Source organism: Desmodus rotundus, chromosome 6 (assembly GCF_022682495.2).
Source record: "Desmodus rotundus isolate HL8 chromosome 6, HLdesRot8A.1, whole genome shotgun sequence".
NCBI classification, from domain to species: Eukaryota; Metazoa; Chordata; class Mammalia; order Chiroptera; family Phyllostomidae; genus Desmodus; species Desmodus rotundus.
The window spans coordinates 30,726,066-30,748,305 of record NC_071392.1 but is presented as its reverse complement, the minus strand read 5'-3'; the positions used below and the strand labels follow the sequence as shown (position 1 = coordinate 30,748,305).

Below are 22,240 nucleotides of genomic sequence, written 5' to 3'. Positions count from 1 at the left end.
TAGTTCATTGTTTTTCCAAACTAGAAACGCAGTAACTTGATTTAACTTCTTCCATCACACAATTAGGAAGAATTTTTTTAAAACTGCTACTCAGCTTTCAGAACAAGTCAACTTCAAAACGGTGTGACAGGCAAGTTGCTTCACCTCTGGGCTTTAGTTCTTTACAACATAAAAGGGCTGAAAGACTTTCAGAGTGTCTTCCAACCCTAATATCCATGAGTTTACAATGACATAGTACATGTACCGGATGTCTCATTCTTAAAAAAACATTCCTAAGGAATCATTAATAGTGAGGCATGTATTTTAAAGACAACTTACTTTTAACAAGGAGTCTGTTTTTTTCATAGATATTCATTTACCTGTGCCTTAAACATAGGAAAATACACCACTAGATATTCAAGTTTATACAAGTTTCCCTCTGTTACATTATTTTCTTCCTGATAGAGAAATTCTAATAATTACATGATGATAATAGTTATGTAAAAAGAATACAAGTGCAATGTCAACAATTTGGTATTACCGAGTTCTTTTGCAGGAACAAGGCATTGGCAGAACATCATTGTGAAAATGTTTATTCACTAAATAGCTTTGATAAACTGGAAACTTTTCAAGGAACTCTTAGAGAATGAGGGACCAAACGTATTTTCAGCATACTGAAACTTAACAAAGAGAATTAAACTCCTGCTTTCCCTTTCACTGAAACAAGCCCTAAAAAAATGTGTTATTTACTCACAAAATGTCACTTTTATTCAAAAGGATTCCCAGAGGACTCAGCTTTATGCTGCATCAAATAATCTGCCATGTTTCTTCTACCCTGTTAATGATTAGGTTTTTCGAGAGAACATCACATTTTTAATTCTCGTTTTATGATATATATCCCTGAGATGTTTAAAAAGGGAAAGTTGAAAAACTCTCCTTGAACAATAATAATTGAGCTGAGTGGATTTTCCTGTTGGCTTTATTATTTATTTATTTTTAGCAAGAGAAAATAACCAAATTTAACACATACATATGTATGGGAATCCCACATATGTGAGAGTCAGAGACCCACAGGCAGGAGAGCTTCCTGCTTTTTGTTTTTAAAGCAGTGATTAAATATGCTAATAAAAATAACTGGACATATTTAGACGTCATAAGTTTATTCACTGACATGCCCTGAGTTTTAAGTTTCTGGAACCAGTGCTTGATTTTGAATTGCTTTTACTGCTACCCTAACAAATCTGGTCCCTCGGGACAACCGTGGTAGCACTTACCAGGATCTTTGTAATGACACAGTACTGTCATGTTATCCGGGTTCCTTCGAAGAGGGGGGGATAACTCAAGGAGAGGAGCCAGTGTGATTTACCCCAGTATCTTTCCCAGCACCGATCCCCTTGGTGTTTAAACAGTAGGTCCTTCCTATATCCTTGATGAATAAATAGAGCTCAAATGTTCACCATATATTTTAGTTATGGGTCAATGTATTCTTATGTAGATGTATTTGTATGTCCCTAAGGTGAAATTTAATCTTTAAAAAGCATTTGATTCTGATTAGTGTTTTGGTTATCTTACCTGTTCCATCAGCAAACTCCTGGTAACCAAATTATCACAAATATTCGTTGCTCTATAAAGCTGGTTAGGTTAAATATAGCAAGCCAGCCCATGGAAATAAAGATAAGTGAATTTTTAAAAAGAAAAAAAAAAGAACTTCTCATCTCATCACAAGGTAAGTCCTAGAAGTGCAGGCTTTTCCTGACTTGTTCACTACTGCACCCCCACCTCCTAGCAGTGTCTGCCACTTGAGTAAGCCCTCAATAAATATTTGGTGACTGAACAGATTGCTGACAAAACATTATTTTATCTGCCTACACATATTTAGTTCAGAATGTAAAACAGAATTCATTTGTAGAGTGCAGCAGCTCCCATATAGGTTCATATTGAAGTCTGATTCTGGCAAAGGCTCCAGGCTTGGGATTACCAGCTGTCAAGAGTAAATTTACATCCTGGACACTGACCAAGCCTGGGACAGATACATCAAGTGCAGGTCAGTAAGAATTTCAAGTCACTATCCCTGCACATGTAGGCTACACCAGTGCCCACAATAACAAGTCAGCTTTTCCTGCAAATTCATCAAAATTAAATCATAAAATTTGAAAAAAACCCTAATATGTTTACTATGCTCCTTCAGACTTACAGGCTTAACTATCCGTGGGAAGGGCCTACAATTATGATCAATTACTTATGACTTGAAGGCACTTATAAAGGCATCTGCCCTTTAAGAAACCTTTAAAGAACCAGGTAATAATCCTGTGGGGCAACAACATCACAAGTTTGGGGGTTCAACTTTGGCAACTCTCCCTTGGAAAGAAAAGAATTGTTGTCACCTGTCCTTGATTTCCTGACCCGGCCTGAGCAAATATCAGCAACCTCTAAAGTTCAGAATTCCTAGTCTAGCCAAGTAAGTCATGGGGGCCCATGACTGCCCCAAGGCAGAGGCGGAAGAGAAGAAATGGGAAGGAAACAAACTGGGAGATCTGCAGCTTGTGAGGATGACATCATTAACAATTCTCTCCAGTGTCACTGAACTTTACTGCACACGACTGATGGGCTTTTCCGACAGACTACAGGCTCATTATATTCAAGTACCTTCTTGGTTCCAGAGTCTATCATGTCTGGGTTTGAGTTCGGTTTGTTGTATCATACAGGTCAGGCAAACCCATGCCTTGCTGGCAACCTGCTCTGAGGCGAGGGCCCCACTAATCTGCCTGAACACAAATAGTACTTGGACATTCGAAACACTTTTAAACTGACAAAGTGCTCTCATATACACTCTCTCAGTTTCTCCGCACAACCTGTAAGAGGTGTCATCATTAACACTTAACATGTAAAGATAATTTTAGACAACGACCCGTGTCTTCAATTCGTAAGTATAGCTTCCTGAAAGTTCACAGTACAGAATCCAAGTCATAGGTCAGTTACAGATCTCTGAAGACACACCAGTCTCAAAAGGATAAATTAAGAGAATAAAATAGATTAGCCAAAATCGACTAACAAAACAGCAAAAACAACCTTCCTTTGTTAGAATAGTCTGTGTCTTGTATAACTAAAAATAGTGGAAACAGGGGTGCCTCTACAACACTGCCACATTGGAAGGACAGCATCTGATTTATATACATGATGCTCCTCCTTGACTGGACACTCTCCACAGGTGACAGACAAAATAAAACAAGAATTTTGGTCCTAAAACTCTAGTGGTGGAACTCATCCTTCGGAAACCACCTCAGTGATTCCCCTAGGGTGATAACTAAATTGCAGGGGACAAAAATGTACCCTCTCCTTTCCCTCCAATATTACAAAGACTCCCCAAAAGGGTTTTTGTTGTTTTCAATGAAGAAAACACATATAAAAGGTAATCTATTGCTTTTATATGTGATCCCATCTTCCGAAAACACTATTCTTCCAGGCTCATACTTTGTCTCACTTTGTTTTAGTGGTTCAAGTAGAAGTATAATGGGGGTCCTTATCTTTATAGCCATTTACCATCTTACGTATTTATGATTCTTTGCTGCATTCTAGCCTGAGTCTGTGTAGGGAACAAAGCGCCACACAAATCACCCAGCCCGGGATAACGAGGAGACAAGTTAAAACCTCCTAGGAAGATTCTGTAGACAGTGCGGCTCCCTGAGTCTGCAGAGGGCTTGGTATTTCAAAGGTCAGACTTGGGTCTCTCTACTTTGATGACTAATGTTAAATTGTTTGACTTGTTACAAAAATATTTAGCTGTGCTTATTTACATATTTTCATCCACAGGGCACACAGTAGGCACCTATTTGTTGAACAGAATCCCTAGATGGATGAGAAGACAGCAACAAGACCCCAAGACCATTTTCCAACACATTATCCTAAGAGTTGAGAAAGGTGAAAATCACACCCTAATTTGTAGAAGTTTCTGTGCATTCCTTTCTGACTTAAAACTATGCGTCTGTTTAGAAAATAAAAGAACACACCACACAATGGGGAAATTCCAGGATCGCTAAGAAAACACCATTATCCTAAGTCACACACACTTTACCACTGGTTACCACACAGGAGAAGCTTTAAGAACTGCTGTCTCCCCATCCACTTGCACAGCCCTCCAAAAAAGGCAAAGACAGAATTTAGAATTTAGGATCTAAAGATTCCATGTCTTGAACTCATTTCTACCCCTTTGGAGTAGTCCTAAGACTGCTGGCCCAGAGACATAAAACAATACAGACAGATGGGCAACGTTTTTGGAATAAATATTTTAAACGACAGTTGGAAAATGGGCACCAGCACTTTAGTCCTTAGCCCATCAGGGATCCTGCTTATCATTATGCAACTTGAATAAAGAGAAACTGTGGGTGTGACTGGCAAAAATATTAAGTTTCTACATTGTTTTAACCTTAATCATACTAGGCTCCACCAGTAAAGTTCTCTTCTCTCTAATTATCACTGCATCCTGCTACCTGTCACCCTCAGTCTCTCAAAAATTCCCCAATAGCCAGTGAACTATTGCGGGGTGGGGATGGCTGGCAGAGCGTGTCTCATGTTGGTATGTTTTGTGCCTAAAAGGCACCCAAATTCCCGGATCCCCTTTCAGGGCCCGCAGGGAGGGAAGCCTGCACAGGTCACATTTTCTAATTTGTCTTTCTGCTTGCTGTTTGGCAAGGTCACCGGCTCTGGCTCGCGGCTGTCGACAAAACTTGCTCCCACTCTGTAAGGTCAACGGATCGCGCCGCGCCTCCCCCGCTGCCCGCCTCCCCATAACTTCCCTGCGCCAGTGGATGCCCCCCGCCCGGCCCTTCCCAGGCGCTCGGCCCCGGACGCCCCAGTCACCGCTCTCCTGCTCACCTGACCACGTTGGGGTGCTCGAAGGTCTCCAGGTGCCTCAGCACCGCCACCTCGCGGATGGTGGAAAGCGGCATGCCCTCCTCGCCGGTCTGCACCCGCACGCGCTTCAGCGCCACGAAACGGCCTCCGTTCTTAAGGTCCCGGGCCTTGAACACCTTCCCATAGGCGCCCTCCCCGATCTCCGCCACGCACTCGTACTGCTGGTCGGCGCGGCTCAGGCCGTCCTTCTCCATAGCGCCCGAACGCTCCCGGCGCGGTGCGGCGCCGCTCGAGTGGGCTGGGGGCGCGCTCGGCTGGTTCGCGGCCGCCGCTCACCAGCTCAGGGTTGCCCGACCCGCTCCCTCGCGCCCCGGGGATGCGTCTAGCTCTCCCTCACCGCTGGCGACTACCGCGCTTCGGCGCTCGGGCTCTTGCGGCCGCCGGGGCTGGATGGAGCGACCTCCCCGCGGGCGGGCGCAACCCTGGTGCCGCCGCGAAACTCCGCCTGCCGAGTCGCGGTGGAGCGAGCCGATCCCTCCTCTTCCCTCCCCGAAGAGCAGTCCTCTGCACAGACACCGAGGCGATTACATATTCTCTGCCACAGCGCGTCTTAGTCCACAATCATTCCACCTAAAAGAGGAGATGGGGGGACAAGAAGAAAGTGCAATCAGACATCCCAGGCGCCTTCCTTGGGGTTCCCGCAGACTCCCCTCCTCCTCCTTCTTGAATCCCCCGTCGCTACCCTCCGCGCGCTCCAGCCCTCTCCCAGGCAGATTAATCCTTCCTGGTTCCTCCGAGAAAAGCGAAGTTACTTTTCTTTCCCTGTACGGCCGGAGCCGTCTTCGCGCGGGGAGGTTGCAGGGGCCCCTCGGGGATGAGCGCGCCGCGCGGCGCGGGACGCAGTGAAACGGGAGGGGGCGTGCCGAGCAGCCCAGAGTGTGCCGGGAGCGCGGGGGAGGGGAGGCGCCGGGCACGTCAATGTCACGGCTTAATATTTATCCCTATATCATTGTTTCGTCGCTACCCTCCGTGTTCCTCCGAGCCTGGACGCACAGGGAGAGGGGCTCCCCGGGTGCTGCGGGTCGTTCAGGGGTCGCCCACAAGCTGCTGTGGAGGGACTGTGAGTCCACCCGTGTGGGTCCGCTGAGTGTGGGTGGGGGCTCCCAGGACCCTGTAACCCGATGCTTGGGAGTGTGTGAGAAGGGGTGGTCGGACATCTGCTCGGAAATTGCTTCCTTTCTTTCTACTTTCAGTTTTTCTATGAGGAGACATTTAAAAACGACTTGGATCACAAATGGTCTTTTGGGGGGTAAAGCAGTCTGGGTTGGAAACGGCATTCTTCCTCCGACTCGGAGGACCTCCCTGGTGGAAACCCATCAGGTCAGGGAGAACTAGGGTTCCCGCCACTCCGGGGTGGGTGAACGTTGGGGCCCTAGGTGGGGGAGTCGCCCACGGGACACGAAGGGTGGGAGAAAGGGTGTTTGCCACATTTTAACTTGTCTCTTTAAAGAATAACGTCAGGAGGAAGGTAACAACCGTGACTTGCCCAGAAATTTCCAACCGATTGCAACCTGAGTAAACTCAATCTCCCCAATAAAATGGGTGGGTTGGAGGGGAGTAAATGCTGAGACTCCGGGGGTGAGAGAGAGAAGAGGCTCTGCTCTCGCGGTCGGGATTCGCGAATCTTTCCCTAAGCCAGGATCATCTACGCTGTAGGTAACAGACTTAGGTTTCCATTCCCCGGTCGGCCTAAGGCCTGGTGCCTTCTGCAGCCAGTCATTGCCCGAAGCCCTCCGCACAACAAAGTGCGGGGGGTGGGGGGCATGCCACCTTCCCTTTCCATTCATTTGCAATCCTGTACCCAGGGAACCTCTAACCCACGGGCGCCTCGGCGGGATGTGCGCCACGCCGGCAGCGTGTCCGGAATTCCCGGGGCACCTCGGAATTACCTGCCCCGCACCGCTGACCAGCTCGCCTCCTTCCAGAAATTAAAGAAACAAATGGCGCGCCCCCACGGCGTGCGGGCAGAAGGAACCGCAGCAAGGATGGAGCCCCTCACAATAACTCCATTCAAAACTCTCCTGAAAGAGGGAAGGCGAACCCTGGGGGAGCCGAGGAACGAGCCCCCAGGGCCTGCCCGGGGGTCTGAGCTAGGCGGAGGGCCACACAGGTAGCGGAGGAGCCGCCGCCAGCAGCGCAGCCCGCCCTCCCGCGCCCCCCCTCTCCCCGCCCCTTCGCTGAAGCTCGGCGGCGAAGGAAGCGTCGCGGACGTCCCACCCCCGCAGGGAACTGCGCCCGGTGCCCCCGCCCGGCCCCGCACCACCCGCCCCGGCTCTCCCCACCCTCGCTCCCCGACAGCCGGCTCCGGCGGAGAGAAACGGGAGCAGCAGTGCCTTTTCCCCCCCTCTCCTCCACTTTTTTTTGTTGTTGTTGTTGCTTTCCCACGCTGGCTGAATGTGACTTGACCCCATTTCAAAAAGTTTGACATAGTGCTTCAACATTTCCGCATTCCTCTGCGACTACAAAGGCTGCAGCCGCCTCCTTCTGCTTTCTGTCTCTGCTCTCTGTCTTCACACTCAATGAAATCCTTCATGCGCCTCTCTCGAAGCCTGCCAAGCACCGCAAGGGTCGCCACCAGCGCAGCGACCAGAGGCCGCAACCGGGACCGCGGCTCCCGCGTGTGCGCACCCGCAGAGGCGCCCACGTGCACCCAGCCGGGCGCGCTGCGGGGCCCGGGTTGCCCCCTGCGGGGCTGGAGTTGCCCCCTGCGGGGCATGCGTTTCCAATCTGATATTTGAAACTATAAAAGTAAACTGGGAAACTAAAGCGAACGTGAGAGTCCTTGCAGGGCTCCGAGGCTGGGCACTGGCAGCCTGCGTACACTTTGGCAAATGTGCCTAACACGCCCGCAGGGGCTGCGAACATAAAGCCTGCTTTAACGTTTACCTCGCGGTGGGAAGGTGGAGCCCACACCCACGCCTCAGCGAGTGGGAGCGGGAGCTCTCGTGGGGAAACCAATATGGGGCAGGGAAACACACTCTCCCGCAGAGACCCTGAGGCTGTGCATTTTCAATCCTACATGGGGGTGATTGTGTGTCCGAGTGAAGTTTAAGTTCCATTTGCAGAAACTGGATGAGGAGTGTTTGTGTGGGTGTTTTGGCGCATGGCTATGTGGGAGCAGGCGCAGGATCTCAGTGCTGGGGATGTCCCTAGGGTGAGATGTCCTCCTCCAGCCAGATTAGGGCAGACTCCTTTAGCTCCCCCAAACTGGCCCCTGTAACTACCTCGCCTCGGTTCTTAAGGGGTTAACCAAAGTGGATTTCCAGGACATGCTCCCCCCACCCCAACAGTCACCCCCACACACACCCTGGCTCCCAACCCTAGCCAAGCCCCCAAACCTCCCCCGGGGAGCCGCCCCCCCAACTCCGCAGCCCACCCACTCGAACGCACAGATCCTCACCTGAGGGACCCGGCCGCATCTGGCCTCCCTAGGGGGCTGCGTGTGTCAGTCCGACCTCCGCACGTGTCCACGGCGGCGCGGAGCAGGTAACCCCGCTCGGAGGAAGGAGTCACCAGCACTCTCTCTGGCTAGGGGGTGGGCACAGCGGCGGAGGGCGGAGGGACGCACAGGGAGCCGCCCGCGCCGCTCGCTGGGGGCGGACGGGGGCCCCGGGGCTCCGGCCGGGCCTCGGGGCCCGAGCCGGGGAGGCTGCAGGGGCGGGGGCGGAGGCTCAGGAGGCCAGCTCTGCCCGAGACCCACCGGGCGGCGGGGTTGGGGGCTCGCGGCGCAGTGGCAAGCAAGTGTGCAAATTAAAGCCTTCCGGAGAAAGAGGAGGCGGCCGGGATCCGGCTGTGCTCTGAGCCGCCCAGCTCCCCACTCTCGGCTCCAAGTGGGGGGCGAGGACGAGGGGGGGAGTTAAATGAAAATTTCCGGCTTTCACTGCAACTGGAGTGGGGGAATCTTGTGACTAAAATAAGAAGCGTGAGAGGGAAGGAGGGATGTGTCGTCGAGAGTCCGCGGGATTTCCAAACTCAGGGTCGCCCAAAGTTGGGGTTTTGACAGAGTGAGACGGAGGTATCAGCAGCTTGAGATGTAGCAGGATGGGAAAAACACAAAACAACCAACAACAATTGTGAGGGGCCGGTGGGGATGGTAAATACCCACACTTTCCAAGAAACTGAAAAGTCAGACCGAAAAATAACTCTTCTCTATTAAAAAAAAAAAAAGTTTGGCAGGACGCCTTGCAGAAAAGAAAATACCAATCTGTCCAAGCACTTTTCACTTTCAGCATGAGCTACATTTGTTTTGTTTTCCTTCGCTTCCTTTCGGCCTCACAAAGCCCTATCTTTTCTTTTTGGACAGAGGATATGATTTGGAAATTGTCAGGCACTCTTGTGGTTAACGATCTACTTGAAGGGACTGGCCGGTTCACAGTTATTACGTGGTTAGCAAATGCTGACGGTTCACGAAGGTATTTCTGAGAAGCTAAAAAAGACTAAAATTCAATGTAAATAACAGAACCGCAAGATACCAGACACACGCGCACGCGCGCGCGCGCGCGTGTGTACACACACAAAGAGAGCGTGATTCAGTGGGTGCTCAGTTTAAATGCATTATTGGAATTCTGAAATTTGAAACCTTGTAAGAATGTATATTTTACCTGCTGACAAAACCCGAATACAATTATTTCAGGTGAAAAATGAGATTTTGGAGGGGGAAAAAAGTTTTCAATACTTTCTACCATGGAGTAAAACAAAAATTAAAATAACTTTTTTTTTAAAAGAATTCGGTGTTGTCCAAAATCTGTATCTGAAGAATACTTGAAACCCTTAAAACATCTTAAAGCAAAGCTTAAAAAATTATTTATTTCAATGCTCTGTGGAAAAACTAAAACCTAGCAAAATTCTGTTTGAATTAGAAATACAACCTCTATAGATCTTTTGACTTTTTGAATTAAATCATGTTGCTAATTTCACACTAGATCAAAATTTTACCTTTATAAAATTTATTCTATACCACAGTGTGAAGTAACAGGTTAGGTAAATAAAAACTGTTGCATTTCTATTAGCAAATATTTTGCAATGCATTATAATAATTTTCTTAAATAATAAGGTGAATAATTGTGTTTCTTTATGCTTAAGATAATTCATAAAATACATTTTGTGTTTACAAATATACCTCCTAAAATAAAATCCAATTTCTGAACAAAAATTTGTATTTGTAAAGATATCTATAATCTAATATACCTTCTAGACTTAAGAAAGAAAATTGTTAAATTTTATATTTATATAAAATATTGGATCATTACAAATCACTAATTAGACTTTAAACCAGAGACACAAATGGGAATCCTCCATTTTGATCATTGTCCCCACTTATTAGTGCTTTTAAAAACAAGATGTACTTGCTGGTAATCAACATGTTTATGTAATTCAGAAATAATTGTTAAAAGATAATCATAGAAACCAGCAAATGAGTGTAAGAATTTATTTAAGTAAATAATTTGTTTTAAAAATATTAAGCTGTAGATGTCTTTAAAATTAACAAAAATGTCTTTTCTACACTGTATTGCATTTTTAATTACTGAATTTGACAACAACTGTAGGTGGATTAGCAATTCCATAATTTAGGTTATAGATTACTCGGTCAATGTAAAAACAATGAAACTTTATTTAATTATATATGTTAGTGCTGAGCGTTAACTCTCTTTATGTCATCTGCTTTCTCTGATATGGTTAACTCACCATTGTTCCCTTTCCCTGGTTATGGTTCACATTAACATCTGGCTACTTAAAGCTTCAGACCAGGAAGTTTTACAATGGATTTTATAAAATTAGCAAATACCAGATTGTTTTTGTTTATGGATAACTTCCTCTGTGGGTACCAGGTTATCATAACAAAGTTTGTACAAAATTTATAAACTGTGGACCAAGTTCCGACTCTTGTTTAGGAATCTTCGATAAATGAAAGCATGGCTCGCAAGAATTTATTTGCACCAATATTTTCACACTGCATATCATATAGTCTGATGTTGCAAATCATTTTACAAGTTTTTAAAAATTAGAACTCATGAATCTGTCTCCAAAATGATGTTGGAGCTCACACTGAAGTTTTCTTAGTATCACAGAAGCGATATGTGCCATGTGTGAATATTTCGTATAAAATATCTGTAAATTTTTGTTTTCCTTAAAATAAAAATAAAAATTTAAATTCTGATCTATCATTTATAACTTTGTTTAAGAAATGAGTAATTTACTTAAAATCACTAATTATATAATGTATATCTAATTCTAAATGATCTCTGAATTATATTTGCTATTTGAAATTACAAAACACATTTTCCAGAAACTCAGAAATGAGGTTTTGCTATAATCTACTGAACAATAATTTTAATTGGAGGTCCATGTAAATGTATACTTTTTATCTGTAAATCTCTCTTGTTTATTGATTTGATAAAAAAATATTTTCTGCTTTACTAACTGAAATCAGTTACACTTATTTTTAACTTGATTTATATGTGTATGTTTGTTGAGTAATTACCATAAAATAGTATAATTTTAACAAAAATAGTGTAATAAAATGCAGTGCATTTTAATGCACTCTCCCCTCCCCTCCAGACAGTTTCAAGGTGTTTTGGGTTTTTCCTTGAAATATAATATTGAAAATTTGCTAAATATTCTAGAAGAAAATCATTTATACTACCAACTTTTTCAGTTGTAAAGTTATGAACTTTAAATGATTTTTAAAAATTCAATCTTCTCAATAAATTACTTCCCATCCCTTTGGAAATGACCCGGCGTTTTTTGTTTTTTTGCATGTGATCTAGTGCATTGCATTTGACCAGTTGGTATTTGCTGTGAGGGAAAAAAAAAAATATATATGACGTAATAGCTTATAAATTTAAGGAGAAAAAAAGACAATATTATCTAATGGAACATCCCATTTTCATGGGTTCTACTGCTCTATAATTATCCTTGGGTGACATGTCGGTACCATGTCCATATTTGTATAACTGTAATCACCTTTCCTGTTTTTCTCCCTGTTGATAGACACTCATATCTTCTTTTTCCTTTGTGTGTGTGTGTGTACCTGTATGTTCCTGGCATATTGTTGTGACATGTTTGAAATGTGTTCTTAAGATCCTTTCATCAATTATATTAGAATTCTGAGTAATCAGAAAAAGAACTATGGGAATACACTCATAAAAGTTGGTGATAATCACATGAAAATACCTACATTTCCTCTCCAGTTATAGTGTCCTGTAATTTTCACTGACTTCTAACATTTCTTTTTTAAAATAATAAATACGTGCATCTCAACTGCACGGATGGCCTAACAATTGTGTTGCCGTAGCTGCTTTTGGTTGACTGCAAGGTGTGTACATGTTTTAAACAGACCATGCGGACAAAGCAGTAAAGGTACAACACAGTGGGGAGAGGTTAGGATAAAGTGGGTCTGGGAAGCAGGAGGAAGGACAAAGAAAGGCACTTGGGAAAAACTTCTATGAATGGCCTGACAGCAGGTACAAGTGAAGAAAGCACATGTTGAGGTCCTGGGGCCAAGAAGATGTCCCCCAGGATCCAGGTATGACAGATGCAGGCAACCTGACTCTCTCAGAATACGTAGTGTTCCGTGTCTTTCCCACTGTGCAATAAAATCCGTCTTATTGAATGAGATTGTGTAATGTATGTGTCCGTACACATGTAACTATTTTATGTTGTGTCATTATGGCTTTTTCCTGAAAATGTACACAATGGAATTCTTTGCAGAATTATTTGAATGCCTAGAAAAAAGTATATAATAATATAGCCCTGTGGATCAAACATTTTACCACAAATTGAAGAGAGGATCCAATTTTTAAACTCTACTATAAATTTGTTCAAAGTTACTCATAACTTCTTAAACCCAATACCTAGTACAGTAACTGGCAAATATTTTATGTCCAATAAATGTTTCTCAACAGGAAAATTGGTTTTATATATTTTACTCTGTCTTCTTTGGGACTATTTCTTTCCATTTCCTTAAGGGGGATAGAGTAGAATATTTTTTTAAATATAATCCTGGCAAAGTTTATAGATCAGTGTTCTGATGTCAGGACCTCAGAAACGTGTTGTCTCTCTCTACCTGCAGTTCCTTTCCTTTCAGCCAGTTCCCTAAATTCTATCATCCTTTCAAGGCCCAGCTCCCCCTTAAAACCTAGGAGATTCCCTCAGCTGAATGACATCCCTCTTTGCTCTAATTCCTTGAGGACATCTGCCTTCTACCTTCCCAAAATTGGTGCTCTGCTCTCTACTACCCTGAGCTCCCAAGAGCGTCTATCAGGCCTCGTTCCCTTTGGCAGTGCTCCAGCGCCTGGTTGTGCCATGTGGCCCTAGTCGGTGGTCAATGAATGTCTCAGTGGTCCTTGTCTCTCCATGAGTGTGACTGAGTCAAGCAGGCACCCAACAGACTGGAATAGAGTGACATAACTAGAATAACACTTGACAAGTTGAGAATGATGATCCTCTTTGCTTAAACAGGAAAACAAAAAAAAACCCAAAAAACCCCAACCCACCCCAGATCATCCTGCTACTTTGCGTGGATTTATGTTTTCTCTTGGGTTGCAAATATTAGTCATTAAAATATGTTTGGAGAGAAGAAAACGGGTTCAGATGAAGTTCTGAATTTGTCTGAAAGATAAATTCTCAAATCGTACCTGAAATAAAATGTGTTTAGATAATTTTCTCCATTCCCTACCACTGAAAATATCAGTTAAACGATTTTTCTTTAAAAAGAGCAAATACTAAACTCTGAGGTAAATTAGATTATATATAGACCGCAACCTGGAAAGACTGATCATTTTATTTGTCTCTAGCTTTAATATCTATGGGAGTATATCCTAAAAGACAGCATCCTTGATTTCTAAGCTGGATCCTTATGTTTTGTTCCTAGTTCTTCTCTCATTAGTGTTCATTGTTCACTGGGAACAATGTGTCTATGTGACTTTCAGTTCTATGCCCATTAAATGGGTTTGCTAGTCATTGAGAAAGATGTTATGAAAACAGTGTAGAGAAAGGCAATGAAGAGTTTTACCTTCACAAGATAGGCAGGTATATTGGAAGTTGCTGGTCTGTGTGTCTGAAGACCTGAAATTTAACCTGAAGTGGGCCACAAGCTACCTGTGTGACCTTGAGCAACACACTTAAGCCCCTGGGCCTCAAGGTCCTTGACAGTAAAAGAGATGATTAGACTGGATGTTTTGTGGAGCTGCTGCATCTTGAAAACCTTGTGTCCAACCCAGCATTCCATGCCCCGCACCATCGTTACACAGCTGTTTTTAAAATCCCCTAAATGAGAGGGGCCAGAGGGTGGGATTCTGATGTCAGCAACCCAGAGAAGGGTCTGGATTTCAAATGTGAATTATTATGGGGGGGGGGGTCTCTCTAATTTAACCCTCTGGGTTTCCAAGACAACAGAAATGAGGACTTCTAGAAAAATACTGGGAAAATTCATTAGTGTTTCCATTAGAAATGGGGAAAGTGGAGCCAGGTTTTAACTTTTTGGCTGAAACCATGATGAATTAAATTAATCAACTCTCATTACTAAAAGGGGATAAATAAATTACAGTAGTACACATAGAACCAGGACACTCAAGATTTGAAATTTTGGACAACCACAGAAATTCTTCAAAGATGTGAAGCACAACGTTGGGAGACGGGGCACGACTATAAAGCACTGAAAACACCGGTGGCAGCCAGCCTTCCATGAGGCAGTGGGAAGCGGAGGGTCAAAGGCAGTAGGCGGTGAATCTGAGGGACTCCAGCAATATTTGAAATCCCGAGAGCTGCTGAGCCAGAGCCGTTATTAAAATGTACGTAGGGGAACAGGCTTACACCTCTATGTTCCTATTTTCTGCTGCCTTGGCCCAAGTGAATGATTTTAAGGTCCTTCCTAGATGTCTAGGGAAAGGACATTTGGGTAGTTGGAACCAGATAGTCCTGGATGATAACCCTGGTTTCACCATGTGACCTTGGACTAGGTTCTTAAACTTTCAGATCCCCAGTTTCCCTCACCCATAAAGTAAAGATACTATTATCCACCATAATCGGTTAGTATGAGAAATAAGCTCCTACTGTGCATTTTGCACTTAGCAGACACTTAATAACTATTAATACACAACATTGCTTTCATGAAATCACATTTCCTATTCTTTCTTTTTTTAGGGACAGCTAACCCTTTGACTGAAATGTCCTTCTTTTTAACTGGATACAATATATCCACTATTGCAGGAGGACCAACCCTAAAACAGACCCATGTGAAATGATCTTGGGGCTTGGCAAAGCCACAGCTGTTTCTGGGTATCTGAGGAATGGGCGAGAGGGTGGGTTGTCTCACCTGAACCTTCTCTGTCCTGTCCAGATCTTATTCCACAACCGCTCAATCTCCTTAGCCTGTTCTTCACTGTCTTTCACCCTCTTCCTTCCTAGTGGCTCTGCTCTTCCTTTCTCCACTGCTTTGGTGTGGCCCTAGGGCCACCCCATTCTGCCTCTTAAATCTGTGCCCATAATTGTTGACATCTGTCTTTAAAGCTCCGGGCTATGCCACTGCCTTCCCAAAAGAACTGCCCCATCAATCACCTTTCCACAGTCACTGGCTACCTCCCACTTCTCGTGTTGAAGTGCTGAATGTCACACTCTTTGTCATGATATCAGTCTCTTCCTTACCCTGGACCTGGTCTTCTTGGCTTAGCAGAAGTTTCCTTGTCCTTAGATGACATTGTACTTCCTGCCCATGTTCTTTCCCTAGAAACGCTCAAGGGGAAACCCTGCCGCCCCTACCTTCCTTTTTCTTTTTTTTGTTTTTCAACTTACCAGGAATATCTGTACAGTTCCTCAGCTTCTTATCCTTTGATACTCAAATGTTCCCTTGTTGGCCATTTTCCTTACTTTCCTAGGGCTTTCTTACCCCTGCCCATGAGCCACCAGGAACTTGGATCACATAGTTTTGGGCATGTGTCCTCCATCCACTCTCTCCTACTGACATCCCCGACACAATGATGGACTCCTTCAAAGTGGGGGCTGTGGCTTTTATTTCTTCACCTTTAAGTTCCCACTCAGTCAGTGAACAAGAAGTGTAGCTTGAATGAGAGATGTGATATAAGAATCACAGGACCCATCACATGAGTTTCCATCTGAGCAATGACCTGGCACCCTCCCAGGCCACATCTTGCTCACCTGGTTCTTCCCCATCCTGGATTCCACGCTGTCTCCTTAACGGATGAACCCTTAGGCAGGTCAGGTAATGGTCTCTGTTTTAGTTCTTCCAATGTCCCCAGTCCCTACCTTCAGGCTGTAGCAGCACGGCCTCCCTCAGCAAGAAAGCTCCCGGAGCCAAGTTGATCTGACCAACCTGGGCTTGTGCTTGGTTGGGAAGCGCCATGAAATCCAGGCAGGAAAGTTTAAACTTGATTATTAGGCAAAACGCAAAACTGATTTAAGACTTCTGAGCAGAGAAGGTGGCTGTTGGAGCAGTGACAGAACAGAGTCGTGTGCAAAGAAGACGACTTCGGGGGCAGTGAGCCCAAGAGCCTGGAGTATGGAAGGCCAATGTGCAGGCTCCTTCAAGTGATGGAAAGACCCCGGGTGATGGTCCAGGACTGGGAAGGAAAAGAATAGCTACAAGGAATAATTAAAAGGAAACATTTGACAGTATTTGGTAAATAACAAGATAAACAGAATAAAGAGAAGAGCTAATATATATATGTATGTGTGTGTATATATATGTGTGTGTGTATGTGTGTGTGTGTATATAGTCTGCCTTGATAGCTCCAAGCACACTATATATATTAATTTATTGAAACCCTCTAATTACCTCTATATTGTAGACAATGAAACTGAGGCATAGGACCAAATTTGTAACCAGGTTTTGGGTCCGAGGTATCAAAATAACAAAAACAACAACAATGTAGTGCATAGTCAAAGAAAGGTGGCAAAAAAAGATGGCTTGGTGAAGGTTTAGGAGTTCCACTTGCGAACTTGAGATGGCAAGCCAAATGGTCACATGGAGTGAAGAGCTTTTCTCTTCTGTTTGATTCTCCCTAAAATATGTTCAGATCCACCACCCTGGCAAAAGCTATGGCTGTTTTCAAATGACATTCTATCTTTCTTCTTTCTCACCTGCAGGGCAAGTTTCATGGGTTTCACAGAAGGGCCCTTTGCTTGGTGAAATGTTTTGCTGTTGCCATCTTAATAATTGTAGAACAAGGTGCCCACATTTTCATTCTGGACAGAGCCCTGCAAACTTTGTATGCAGTTTTGCCTTCCTGATGGGACGTCTGTGATTGACATGCCAGATGTGAGCATTCACTTCACAATTCAGGCCTCTGTCACCTTCAAGAAATGTTTGCTCCTTCCACTGCTTCCACGAAACCGTTCTTTCCAACATCACCACTGACGCCGTCGATGGCATTTTTATCTTAGTTAAGCTCTGCATTTCCAATGCTGTTTTCAATCTTTTCTTGAAATGATCTCACTTAACTGTCATGACACATGTTTTCTGCCACTTCTTGATTTGATTTTTTTTTTTTGGTTTTGCATTGCCAGCTTTTTCTCTTGGGCCTGCCCCACATCTGGAGGTACCTTCCAAGACTGAACAATCAGTGGTTGAATTGTTCTTTTGCTCACTTACCCCATACCAGCTATCACACCTTCCCTGTGGTATGCACATAAACGTGGAGTTCCACCATCCTTGCAGTGTTCACTGTCTGAAACCTAAGCACAAGCCTGGGGTGTGTCAGGCAGTGCTGGCTGCTACAACACAAATATCATAGACTGGGTGACTTAAACAGCAGTCATTTCTCACAGTTCTGGAGTCTGGGAAGCCCAAGATTAGAGTTCCCTCATGGTCAGGTTCTCGGTGAAGACCCTCGTCCTGGTCTACAGACAGTCTGGCGGTATCCTCCTGTGGCAGAGAGCGCTGATCTTACAAGGGCACTAATCTCTTCACGAGGGCTCCACCTTCATGATCTAACTACGTCCCCAAGGCTTCCATTTCCAAATACCATCACACTGGGGATTCGGGTTTCAACACACACACCATAACTCTTCTGAGGAACAGTCCTTAGACCTGATTTCCCCTCTCATCCCTTTTACACTCTGAGTAACCTCATCTAGTACCAAGGCTTTAAATATAATTTGCACACTGATACTCAAAAAATGTATATCCTTATCTGGATATCCTTTTTGAATTCCAGATGTATAGATATAGATATATAGATATAGATAGATATAGATAGATAGATATAGATATATATGTGACTATCCACATGGTATTTCTGCATAGATGTCTAATAGGCATCTCAAATTTAACATGCAAAACTGAATTCTTTATTTTCTTCTCAAACCTGCTTCTCCCACACATTTCTCCATCTTAGGAAAAACAAACAAACAAACAAATACCACATTCTTCTGTTTTTTTAGTCCAAAATCTAGCAACTAACTTTGACTCCTGTCTCTTTTTCACACCCTGTGTACATTCCATCAACAAATCCTGCCAGCCCTACAGTTACACCTCCCCCTGCAGGGGAGCCACCTTCACCTGTTACCTGCTTTGTTGCAATAGCCTTTTCCTTTATCTCCCTGTGTCTATCCTTGCCCTTCTGCCTTCTCCACTCAGCAAAGTTATCCTTTTAAAATTGAAGTTAGATCACATCACAACTCTCTGGAGTCAAGACTCTCCAATGTCATCCCATTTCCTACAGAGTAAAATCCGAAACACTTGCATGGTTTACAAGGCCTTACTAATCTTGCCCTACTTGACCACGGATTCTCCTTGCCACGCTCCTTGCTTCCTCTGCTGCAGCCACACTGGCCTCCTTGCTGTTCCTCAAACCAACCAAGCACGTTCACACCTCTGAGTCTTTGCACTTGCTGTTCTCTCTGGCTGAAGTGCTCCTCGCCCACTCATCCGCATGGCCCTCTTCCTCACTTCCTTCAGATCTCACTCCAAAATCTTTAGAGGAATGTTCTCTAATCACTTTACACCACAGGTGGCAAACACAAGTCCCGTGGGCCGAATCCAGCCCTCTACCTTGTTTTATCCTGCCTGGCACCTTGTTTTTACCCAGCAGCAGCACTGAGCTCCTTGCCCCTACTTAAGGAGTAGTTACATTTATACAGTCCTAAAGTTACATGCGGCCCTTTGAGGGCAACCGCAAGGCTGATATGGCCCCCGGTGAAAAAGAGTTTGACACCCATGATCTACACAATGCATCCACTCCAGTCTCTGTCCATCTTACTTCATTTTATTTTTCTCTCTTAGCACTCATCACCACGTGACACATTATAGGTTTACTTATTTATTTGTTTAGTGCCAATTTCCATCCCACTGCCCAAATGTAATTTATGGAAGACCAGGACCTTTGATTTACATTCTCTTGTATCACTAAAATAATCACTTAGCACATCTGGGCACTGAATATGTGTTTGTGGAATGAAGGAATAAGTGAGCCCTCCGCCTATTACCTCCCAGGCTTACCACTAGCCAGTCTTTGGCTGGGTGACAGTTTATTAACTCAGAATAATGATCTGTAACATATGTACCTTGTTGCAATCCTTCTGAATTCAGGTATTTTACATCCAACCAATGTTCTGCTTGGGGACTTCAGCTGAGATTGTCCACGAAGTATTACTTAAGGATAGCCTGATTTACACATCATAACGTATCTAAATTGTACTTTACGGTAGCTAAGATTTAGATGCCATAAAGTATCTAAAATGACTAAGACTATAAGTCCATATATTCAAGTAACTGAAATTATCTCTTACACTTGACTGTGTGTGTAACAGATGTGAGTTTTGTTTAAAATCCTTGTCTCTCATCATAGAAAGAGTGGGAAGAAGTTTGGAAGTCAGAGGTGGCCAGATTCATGTTTTAATCCATCACATTTCTTTCCTATCATCGTATTTCTCCAGGTTCTTGTGTGCCTGGTGATAGCCAGGGAGGGGTAGCCTAGTGCTTGAGAGGAGGGGCTCTGGAGCCAGATCAGTTGGTTAAAATCCAGGCCCTGCCACGTGTTAGTTTGTGTTCTTGGGTAAGTTACTTAACTTCTGTGAGTTTTAGTTTCTCTGTCTGGGCTGAGACTCCCTGCCTCTAGGGTTGTCCTGAAGATTTAATAAGTTAATCCATATAAAGCGCAGGATTGGCACATAGAAAACACATGTTAGCTATGATTATTATTAATATTCCTCCTGATAAAACAGCTGTCACTTCTTAGAGTTTTACTGTCCTTGTTCCTGGGCACCTGGCCCAGGATTTACTGCACAGTATGGTGTCCAGTTGGTATAACCACCACACCCTTGGAGCTCTTGTTACTAGTGTTATATGCTGTCTTCTTTTCTCCTCCTGCCCCACTCACTTCCTTTGCTCCTTCTCACAAATTCTGCTTTTCCGTACTTTCTTCTGTATTTCCTCTCTCATACACTAGACCGTCTGTTCTGCGTTAGCTCGCTCTCTGTCCTCTTCTGTATTCTTCTGCTTTTTCTTCCTGCTCTCATTCACAGAGTAAGATTTCTGGAGGAAAAGGACCTGTCGTGTCAACAGGAAGAGTCCCCTGAAGCAAATCTTTCAGAACTCTCCCTTCCTGGGCAGAATTTTGTTCCTTCAAGCAGTCTCTGCTTTAGAGATCAGAGGCCCTTCACCAAAGATCGTCCACTGTGCGAGTCAATCAGAAATGCCATCTCAGCACTCTTATCCCTTCCGTGAGTTTTGCCAGCAGCGTCCAGTGCTTTAGAAAACACTGAATTGTCTTATCAACAATCGTGAGCTAACCCAAAAATCGACCATAGCCTATTGTCTTGGCTCGTTGCTCCTTGGGGGCATGGATGGAATAATGTGGTTGCTTCAGTGCCTAATAAAGTTCAGTTCCAGTATGATAGGAAGGAATGGAAGATATGTTCACCAGAAACACTTTTTTCCTTTCTCCCATTAGAGTAGGAACTCCTTGAGTGAAGGGACCATTCCTGTGGTATTCGTTTTTAGTGCACACGGCTAGGGTCCACCTTAGTGCCTTACAATATGTGATCCGTAAAGAAACATTCCCTGAATTTTTGTTTTCCCAGAATTAGTAAATGTGCCCTGGCTGGTTGGAGCATTGGCCCATACACCAGAACGGTTGCAGGTTTGATCCCTGGTCAGGGCATACACCTAGGTTGAGGATTTGATCTCCAGTCAGGGCACAACGGGAGGCAACTGATCAATGTTTCTTTCACATCGATATTTCTCTGTTTCTCTCTCCCCCTGCTTTCTCCCTTCCTGCCTCCCTAAAATAATAAACACATCCTTGGGGGAGGATTAAAAAAAGAAAGAATTAGATAAATATGGTCAAAAATTCTGAGTACACATGACTAAAAAAATAAAACCATGAATAAGGGCAGTGCTTTATGTGATTGTCATTCGGGGAGCTTTGTAAAATGTAAAATTCTAAGCACTAAACTGTTACACTGGTTAAAAAAACTACCACGAATCTCTATAGTCCTATGAAGGTTTATCGCATCACTTCTGCGGCAATTATTACTATACATTATGGTGATATGGAAACATATCTTAATTCTATTACTTGTAAGACTCCTTGGGGAACTAGTTCTTAACTGATGTACCGTACACATCATGCAGATTCAACACTAGTTTGCTAAGTAAATGAATGAATAATTATTAAATGGATAACATTATACTTCCGTTCACTCAGAATGTTTGAAAAGATTTTACATGATTTAACGGCCTCAGAAAGTAAAGTTACTATTTACATGATCTACATGGATTGACATTAAAATATAAAATTAAGTAAGTCAAAATTAAATTAAACATGATGCTATTTTTATGAGTTCCGGTCAAGACAGTGGAGTAGCTTTACTGAGTTGTAATTGACAAATAAAAATTGCATATTTTATGGAAAAACAAAACAAAAGGCACTTCAAGATCTTTAAGTTAAAAAATTAGGAGAAACCAACTGGTCTCTTACAAATATATCTTCATCTTTTGTTTTTTTTGTCTACCATTACTTTACCATGCCTTTAAAATAAATATGCTTTTCCAGATTGTCTACTTGTATGAATTCTGAATAAAAGACAATTTTATATTTTGGTTGGAAATGTATAAGAAGGCTAAAGCACTTCAAAAAGACAATACAACACTGAGCCAAAGTGATTAAAATGATTGTATTTTAATATTTCTTTAATACATCTGTAACTTGACATATTACATTTCTAGACCAAAACGGTTTCTACATCTCTGTTGCTTGAGCAGGAGGAAATCATTATAATGAAAAGAGTTATTGAAAGTGGTCCATGTTGTGTAATTCCCAGGGTAAATGGGCTGAGTAGCAAATATTTCTGTTCTGAACTGTTTTATACCAAAATGTGCATTATTGAACCC

General features: G+C 43.7%; 1 protein-coding gene and 1 long non-coding RNA gene across 4 annotated transcripts in view; one reads left to right on the top strand and one right to left on the bottom strand.

Moving 5' to 3' along the window:
- The window catches only part of CDK6 (cyclin dependent kinase 6), a 227,627-nt gene extending 219,166 nt beyond the window's left edge, over positions 1-8,461 (bottom strand). The window contains exons 1-2 of one of the 3 annotated variants that reach the window (XM_024577298.4): positions 8,291-8,461; positions 4,852-5,460 (exon numbers count right to left, since the gene is read on the bottom strand). In XM_024577298.4, the coding sequence (XP_024433066.1) occupies positions 4,852-5,084 (233 nt within the window). In that variant the 5' untranslated portion in view covers positions 5,085-5,460; positions 8,291-8,461. Of the gene's footprint in view, positions 1-4,851; positions 5,461-5,572; positions 5,756-8,290 lie in introns of those variants that run through there. The other 2 variants (XM_045185268.3, XM_053926947.2) reach the window with 2 other exon arrangements.
- The window catches only part of LOC139440974 (uncharacterized), a 57,792-nt gene continuing 43,821 nt past the window's right edge, over positions 8,270-22,240 (top strand). The window contains exon 1 of the long non-coding RNA XR_011651310.1: positions 8,270-8,376. This is a non-coding gene — a long non-coding RNA (uncharacterized lncRNA). The remainder of the gene's footprint in view (positions 8,377-22,240) is intronic.